Here is a 9,144-nt window from a genome sequence, read left to right as displayed (position 1 = left end):
TGATCACCTGAGGTCAGGAGTTCGAGCCCAGCCTGGCCAACATGGTGACACCCCATCTCTACTAAAAATACAAAAAAAAATTAGCTGGGTATGGCGGTGGGTGCCTATAATCCCAGCTACTTGGTAGGCTGAGGCAGGAGAATCACTTGAACCTTGGAGGTGGAGCTTGCAGTGAGCTGAGGTCGTGCCATTGCACTGCAGCCTGGGTGACAAGCAAAACTCTGTCTCAAAAAATAAATATATTATAGCTAACCATATTCACCCTATAGCACTGCAGACCACCAGAACCCATTCTCCCAACTAGCTGTGCTGTTGTGTCTATTAACAACATGCTCCCCATCCTTCCTTCCCCCACTACCCTTTCCAGCCTCTAATATCCACAATTCTACAGCTGAAAGCTTTGAGAGACAAGAGCAAACCACCAATAGCGGATGAAATATGGTCCTTGAAAAAAGACCAACCACCCTCCTTCCGTCTGACTCAGGGCAGAGGGATGCACGCAGGTGACTACTCACTGTCCCTACGTCACCGAGATCCTCCAAGCTGATGATAAGGCTTGGGAAAATGCTCCTAGGCTCATGCCCTCTGGAGGGAAGCCAAAGGTTTCCTGATGTACAGGCCCAGTCTGCTTCTAAAAGAAACTTCTGGAGGCGCAGAAGCCCCGTCTAAGCTTTCACCCATCAGCTTTTCCCATCCTCCCCGCTCAGTGCCCAATGCAGCTCTCCCATTCTCTCACTCCCATTGTTTCCCAAACATCCCTCCCTTCATAAAAGCTGTCTGGCTGGGAGCTTAAAATATTGCTGGACAGTAAAACCTACCCATCAGGGCCAATCCAGTCATATCTGCTCAGTCGTGCAGCACAGTAGGGGCGGGGTAGAGAAGTGGGAGGTGGGCTTTTAGGCGGCAAAGGAAAGAGACGAAAGTTGCCATTTTGCTGCTGAGCGCCAAGAGAGAAAGACAGCACATATTTCTCCGTGGGACGCTCCCCGTATTGGCAAGTTTTCCTTGGGTCGTATTAGTTTGTAATCTTCCCCCCAATTCTTCTTTCTCAGCCTAATCTAAGGACCATATACAGGCTTCTTCAAAAGGGGAAAAGTTGCCAATAAGATTCAGTCTTGGGCTGGGATGGCTGGACTTACACAGTTCAACTCTGAAAACCCTTTTCAAGTTGATCTAATGGTTGGCAGAGGTTTGGAAGGGAGAGGAATGCTGGAATAATTGGAGGATGGGGAAACAGGGATCTCCAAACTCAAACTACAATTTGACTTCCTAAGCTCTTTTCATTTTTCAGAATGAATTAACATGTGTACAGGAATCCGGAGGGACCTAAACCAAGTGTTTGATATTTATGATATTTGCACTCAAATTCTGCAATAGGAATCATAGTCATAATTATTGAATGCTGTGGGGGTAGCAGAGGTTTCGTGCTCAGCATTTTCCATGTTGGAGCATTTAATGGAGCACAGGAATGGATCTGGCTAAGGACCCTAAAACTCTTCCTAGGAGCAGGTTCTGTTGTCTATGAGAACTGCTGGCTAGTGGCTGTTCTAGAAACAAGAAGAGAGGCACATTTGCACTTGGTTGCGAACCGGAGTGGTAAGTGGCCACTGAATGCTTTGGAGAACTTATTAATGGGTGTATATGTGTTACTCCGCCTCTTCAAAGCCAGAGGAGGGCTATGCTATAATGGACTTACAGCCAGCAGATCAGAACTCATATCCTGGCTCTGCCCTCACTAGCTAAGCCCCACCTTGGGAGACTCATTTAACCCCCCAGCCTGTCTTTCTGTCTGGTAATGGGGATTGATAATGCCAAGTTCACTGGTTCTCAAACATCCATCTGAAGTCTGTCAGTTCTAGCCCAAGATGTGACCTGTGGTCTGGCCTGTGACCAAAATGTGACAATGAAGAAATTAGCAATGTTTCACCAACTTAAGTGTGTTCAATTTGAGGGCTTGTCTTTTATTCTGAAATTATGTCCTCTCTAGTTTTATAGTGTTAAAATCCCCTTTTATGAAATGATTATAAAACATACTGTAATTACAGTTAGTGATTCAATAACTTTTTTTTTTTGAGACAGAGTCTTGCTGTGTCGCCCAGGCCGGAGTGCAATGGCATAATCTCAGCTCACTGCAACCTCCGCCTCTCGGGCTCAAGGAATTCTCCTGCCTCAGCCTCCCGAGTAGCTGGGATTACAGCTGCCTGCCACCATACCCAGCTAATTTTTATATTTTAATAGAGACAGGGTTTCATCATGTTGGCCAGGTTGGTGTTGAACTCCTGACCTTAAGTGATCCGCCCGCCTCAGCCTCCCATAGTGCTGTAATTACAGGCATGAGCCACCACACCCGGCCAATAATTCATATTTTTCTGTCCTTGCTTGGCAAAATAAGGAGTTGGTATCCTTATGCTAGTCACGCTAGTTTGTTGTTATTATACTAGTCTGTGAAATCTAAGTCTGAGAACCACTGGCCCAGTTCACAGCTTGTTATGAGGACTGAAATAAATATGTGAAACTGTATCACTTACAAATACATTAAGGATACCCAAACATAAGCTGTTATTTTAATCATTACCTCTAGCCATAATTTTCTGGCGGGATGTTCCTGGCCATATATGGATACCCTGGGACTGGAGGCTTGAATTCCATGTATTTTCCATCTGTAACAGGTCTGTTCACTAAACTTTCACAAGCAAAATAAAACAGAGAATTCTCCCTGAAAAAGAGAAGAGAAATACTCTTCCTTTGGTTCAGATGTCTCCCTGCTCCCATAGAACACTTTGCTTCTCTGATCTGACTTCCTTTAAATTTTCATTGTTAGAAGTCAGGAAACCAAAGCATTTCCCTGTGCGCCTCTAAGGTGTCTCTCCTTAACAGCACAGTAGGCCTGTTTAAACATCGTGGCATTGTAAAGATTATGTCCTAAATTACAGTTTCTCTCCTTCAGTTATAACAAGAAACTTTGTACCTAGACATTTTTGAAAAATACAATCTTAGCATGGCAGCTGAGTATAGAAAGACACCGGCTTATTTGGCTTTGGCTTCAAAATTACTAATAGGTGGTCCAGAGCGGCTTCTTATGTCTTGAACATGTATCATGACACTCGTGAAAGAATTGTTGGCCTTCCAGTTTATATCTTTGATCTTATATAAAATATGCAGTTTTGAGTCTCAAAACAGCTGGTTGGGATCAATTTACTATTCTTTTCATTATTTACCATTTTTTTTGCATTTGTTTAATCTCCCTGCGTTACCTGCAGCAAGAGAACTGAAGTTCCTTGGTCTCTAGCACTCATACTACGTGAAGTCAGGGATTGAGAATTTCAGATTTCAGAGGATTACTATCAGTCAGTCCCAGGCACTGATGTCTATGGAGTTCCCACTCTGCACAGGGTTTTGTTCTGTGCTGTGATGGTTCACAAAAACGAAGCCAAAATCGTTCCTGTCCTCCAAAAGCTTTTGATACTAAAGGGGGGGAAAGAAGATTGGTTAACATATAGGGCTGAGAGAATGTGCTCATCACACACATTCATGTGGGTATGTGAGTGAAATATACATAGAAACTCAAAACGACTAATATGGTACAATACAAGTAAGGCTGTCGAAACCGATCTATCAGTGAGGGTATTAGCTAGATAGTTACGATTAAGTGAGATACTAGTAAGATAGTAAGATATATTAGGTTTAGAGCACATTAAAGCCAGATTTGATCTTTTAGAAGTAAAGTTATTCAAATTGCTGTTTTAACATAAATTTTAGAATAAACTATTTGATTAAAAAAATAACTTTTTCCTGGTTCTGCCACCAGGGTGAGCTTTATGCCTGGGCTGCTAACCTGACTGTCATGTTTTCCACCTGTTTTCCAAAAGGCAGTGGGAATGGCTGCCACTCTTACCGGGGCAAGTACTAGACGTCACTAGAGTCTGAAGAGTTAAAAACAAATACATGTGGCTGGGATTGTGAGTCGCTGGTTCTGATTCCGAGCTGCTGGTTCCCTCCCACACTCCATTACCTATTTCTACAAGGAACTCTTCCCAGTGCCACACTCACGACTGGGGATGCCACAGCTGCTGTCACCTTTTCAGAAGAGGAGAAGCTGCTGTCGGATACCCTGCTTGATTGGGAGTTTATGGGGCCCCAAGAGGAGGAGCACCCTCTGCTCTCTGATAAGAAGCAGCTATTGTGCGTGCCCTGACAGCACAGGCTGCTGGACATTGCAGATGCCCGCAATTAGCATCCTGCCACCAGGTTTTGTCTGGCCAGACTCCAAATCACAAGTTGGAAATAGGCTTTTGTGCTTAACAAATATCACTGTGATTAAAAAATAGTAGGCATAACCTTTTAGCCCCATGGGCTCCTAGTCCTATAGTGTGGTGCATGGCTAGAAGAATCCCAGAACAGGATCTTCTGACATGGGCTCTTGACTTGGTCTGAGGGCAGTGATGGTAAACTTTCAACTCTAGAGATGTTCAAGCTGGAGGAACAACTGTTCTCCAATGAGGTGGAAGTTTTGCTCATCATCCTTCCTAGGTTACAGGTTTGCACTGGATGAATGACCCAGTTGCAAACAGCCCCTTGTCAGTTCAATGCCATTTCCATTAGCCATTGCTGTGCTAGAGGCATTATATATTATCATGTTTAATGATATTTTTTCTATAGACCAAATTTTAACTCTATTAAAACAACCATATGTTACAGGCCCTGAAACATTTTCCTTCTGTAGGACACTAAAAGTGTCCTAGAAGACCTTCCTCATCTTGTGACATGATTCCTTCCCAAAGCATTCTCTCTGTTCTTTGGATTTAAAACAGTAATAATAAAAATAAACTGCTCTCAGTGTGTAAAGCTATTAATAAGGGTTTCCAGATTTCAACCTAAAGAAGAGGAAACATAAATTAAGAGCACAGAAGTCAAAGAATTGTGAAGCTCTGATTGCAAGCAGTTTATCTCAGTGCTATAGTAGGAAGAACCCAGCCTTTGTGATCAAACAAACAGAACTGCTGCTATTTAGCTGTCTAACCATGGACAATATATTTAGCCTCTCTGCGCCTCAGATTTCTGTTTTCTTTTTTTTTTTCCTTTGAGACAGGGTCTTGCTCTGTCACCCAGGATGAAGCATAGTGGAACAAATCAGGGCTCACTGCAACCTTGACCTCCCATGCTCAAGCAATCCTCCTGCCTCAGCCTCCCAAGTAGCTGGGAACACAGGCATGCACCACCAAGCCCAACTGATTTTTTAAAGTTATTTTGTAGAGATGGGGTCTCACTGTGTGGCCCAGGCTAGTCTTGAATTCCTGGGCTCAAGTGATTCTCCTGCCTCGGCCTCCCAAAGTTCTAGGATTACAGGCATGAGCCACCATGCCTAGCCTTCAGTTTTCTTATTTGTTGGAATTAAGTTAGTTAACAAATACTTACCGAGTTCTCACTGTGTGCTGGGCTGTGTGTCAGGCATTGAGTAAATAGCAGTAAACAGTATAGGCGTGGCTCCTACCCTCATGGAAATTACAGTCTAGCAGGGTCAAGTTAAATGAAATAACATAATGTCAAAGTTCTATCCCGAAGTTGGTATTCAATAAATGCTAATCCCCTTCCACTTCCCTTCAAACATCTGATCATTATATATTTTGACACAGTCAAACATAAGATGGCCACAGACAATTTCATACATACAAGAATTTTGTTGGGAGCCCAGACACCCAGAGTATCAGGTAATTTTTCAGCATTATGTCTCATGAAACTTAGAGCAGTATGCAGTCTTGATTTAAATCCATGTAACCAAGGGTTTCTATTTATGGTCAACAATGAACCCTTATTTTTGGTGAAGTTTAAGGAATTATACAGATATTGCCTCATCGATGCTTTCAGACCATTTGTGAAGTGAATGAGAATAGGTATTGTTATTAAGCCCATTTTACAGAGGAGGAAGCGATTGGAAGCAGATTCTTTGGGGCCTCCTTTGGTCCCTAGTCGTAGTCTGCACCGAGGAAGCACTGAATAGACGCTGTTTACACGTTGAGGGTTCCGCAACTTGGAAAGGAGGGGTACCCAGTTAGCAAAGAGACGCTTACTCGGAGTTGCGTTGCGGCCACTCAGCTTCTGTCTTCTCCCTCATCTCTCCAGGTGGGTGAGAGATGGGCGACTGGAGCTTACTGGGGCACATCCTGGAGGAGGTGAACGAGCACTCCACCGTCATCGGCAGAGTGTGGCTCACCGTGCTGTTCATCTTCCGGATCCTCATCCTCGGCACGGCCGCGGAGTTCGTGTGGGGCGACGAGCAGTCCGACTTCGTGTGCAACACCCAACAGCCTGGCTGCGAGAACGTCTGCTACGACGAGGCGTTCCCCATCTCCCACATCCGCCTGTGGGTGCTGCAGATCATCTTCGTGTCCACCCCGTCCCTGATGTACTTGGGCCACGCGGTGCACCACGTGCGCATGGAGGAGAAGCGCAGGGGCCGCGAGGCGGAGCAGCTGGGCCCGCAGGCGGGGACTGGCGGCGAGCGGGGGCCGCTGGGCGCGGACCAGGGCGGCGGCGGCAAAGGTGCCAAGAAGTTCCGGCTGGAGGGGACCCTACTGAGGACCTACATCTGCCACATCATCTTCAAGACCCTCTTCGAAGTGGGCTTCGTCGTGGGCCACTACTTCCTGTACGGGTTCCGCATCCTGCCTCTGTATCGCTGCAGCCGCTGGCCCTGCCCCAACGTGGTGGACTGCTTTGTGTCCCGGCCCACGGAGAAAACCATCTTCATCCTGTTCATGCTGTCTGTGGCCTCCGTGTCCCTCTTCCTCAACGTGATGGAGTTGGGCCACTTGGGCCTGAAGGGGATCCGGGCTGCCTTCAAGAGGCCCGTAGAGCCGCCCCTGGGAGAGATTCCTGAGAAATCCCTCCACTCCATTGCTGTCTCCTCCATCCAGAAAGCCAAGGGCTATCAGCTTCTAGAAGAAGAGAAAATCGTTTCCCACTATTTCCCCTTGACCGAGGTTGGGATGGTGGAGACCAGCCCAGTCTCTGCCAAGCCTTTCAATCAGTTCGAGGAGAAGATCAGCACGGCACCCCTGGGTGACTTGTCCCGGGGCTACCAAGAGACTCTGCCTTCCTACGCTCAGGTGGGGGTGCAGGAAGTGGAGGGCGAGGGGCCGCCTGCAGAGGAGGGAGCCGAACCCGAAGTGGAAGAGAAGCAGGAAGCAGAGAGGGTGACCACAGAGGGGCAGGAGAAGGTGGCAGTGCCAGAGGGGGAGAAAGTAGAGACCCCCGGAGTGGGGAAGGAGGGTGAAAAAGAAGAGCTGCAGTCGGAGGTGGCAAAGCAAGGGCTGCCAGCTGAGAAGACGACTTCGCTCTGTCCAGAGCTGACGACAGATGATGCCAGACCCCTGAGCAGGCTGAGCAAAGCCAGCAGCCGAGCCAGGTCAGACGATCTAACTGTATGAAGTGACGCCAAAGGAAAAAAAAAAAAAAAAACGCCCAGGCTTACATAAGGCAAGATGAAAGGAAAAGGTGCCAACACGATCTGAGTCTTCTGCTTCCTGCATTCGCCCCTGATTGGACAGGCAGTGCAGCAGGGCGGTGTATGCCACGCAACTAGGAAACAGCCTTTCCCACATCCAGCATAAGGGCTACCAAGATAAACCCATGGACCACTAAAGTTCCCAGTCTCATAGGACTGCCCCCTTCCTCCAACCCCAACAGCTGTGGGGGACTCTTCTTTCATGCCCATTTCTCCATAGAAACCCTTACATCAGAATTGGGGTTGCCTCATGGCCTTTTACCAGTCTTGTCTCAAGCTCACTAACTCAGCCAGAATCTATCATCCCAGCATTTCTGAAGCAGATATCATATGACCCTATTTTGGGGATCCCAGCTCAAAAGTCTGCAGAATACAGACAGGTAACGAACGAAAGATACAAGGTGGCCCTGTTCTAATGCAAGGGAGAGAATGGGGCTGTGAAAGCTGGAAAGCAGGAGAAGTTGCTCATTTTCAGGCAATAAGTACCATGAAGTGTTACCTGGTCTTTCCGATTTCTCAAGGGAAGCCAGAAATCCAATATATATATTTTTTAAGACAGGCTCTCTGTTGCCCAGGCTGGAGTGCAGTGGCACAGTCTCAGCTCACTGCAGTGTCAACCTCCCAGGCTCATGTGAGCCTCTCACCTTAGCCTCCAAGTAGCTGGGACTATAGGTGCACACCACCACACCTGGCTAATTTTCGTAGAGATGGGGTTTCACCATGTTGCCTAGGATGGTCTCAAACTCCTGGGCTCAGCCTCCCATAATGCTGGATTACAGGTGTACACCACCCTGCCTGGCCCATGAAATCTAAATTTTAATTGAAATTTTTGAAATTGTTAATGTTGGCAACTAAATTTTATATACAACATGTGGACCAAATGAAATATGTGCAGGCCAAATTTAACCTGTGAGGCACCAATTTGCAATATCGTCTTATGCTAATTAGCCCAGCTTTCTTATGGAATCGGTCTTCTTATTTATGGTCTCAGCTTGTTTCTGTGGCTCCCAAACCTTGTTCACTACTTTGGAGTGTTTGGTTTAAATCATCAGTCCAGGAGATATCCAGAGTTCTCACTTACCATTCTTTTGGGTCATTATAGCCCCTGGGTTCTGAAGCAATGATATGCTTTGTATTGGTGGGAATTCTGCCCTGGGTATCATCAGAGAAAGAGAGCAAGATGCCGAAACTCTCCCTGTGAAATCAAAAGGCTTTGAGGACTGGTTGCAGTTTTTTTCCTTGAAGCAAAGATCCTTTCTTTATTCCCCTCTTGCAGCATCAGTGCTCAGCCTAAATTCTATACCTCTTTTCATCAGGGACTAGAAGCAAACCCAGTTTTGAGCGGAAGGACACCTGCTCACAGGCCTGTCCTAGGAAGAGGCAGCTCTCAGGCCTTGTGCAGGCACAAGACATGTACCAAAAGGGACATCAGAGTGGCATCAGAGGGAGCCTCACACAAAGTGAGTGCTCACACGGCCAGGATCCCAAAGTGGGGTCCCAGGCCAAGCCTCATCCCTAGAAAGGACACAGAGGCTAAAGGGAACAAGAAAAATCTTGAAGGGCTCCTGTCCTCGTATTCCCACAACTCACCCTCCTCAAACACAGAGTCTAGTCAGGGGAAAGCCTCACATACAAGTACA

At 46.6% G+C, this 9,144-nt stretch overlaps 1 protein-coding gene across 1 annotated transcript; it reads left to right on the top strand.

Annotated features, from left to right (window-relative positions):
* The first annotated feature begins 780 nt into the window (after positions 1-780).
* GJA8 (gap junction protein alpha 8) lies at positions 781-8,117 on the top strand. The gene is made up of 2 exons (XM_017515229.2): positions 781-994; positions 6,121-8,117. Exon 2 carries the CDS (start codon positions 6,132-6,134, stop codon positions 7,425-7,427), a length of 1,296 nt encoding a protein of 431 aa, XP_017370718.1. The 5' UTR covers positions 781-994; positions 6,121-6,131; the 3' UTR covers positions 7,428-8,117.
* Positions 8,118-9,144: the final 1,027 nt, after the last annotated feature.

Source organism: Cebus imitator, unplaced genomic scaffold (genome assembly GCF_001604975.1).
Source record: "Cebus imitator isolate Cc_AM_T3 unplaced genomic scaffold, Cebus_imitator-1.0 Scaffold543, whole genome shotgun sequence".
Classification (NCBI taxonomy): Eukaryota; Metazoa; Chordata; class Mammalia; order Primates; family Cebidae; genus Cebus; species Cebus imitator.
The sequence above is the reverse complement of the archived record's forward strand: the minus strand, read 5'-3'. Positions and strand labels throughout refer to the sequence as shown.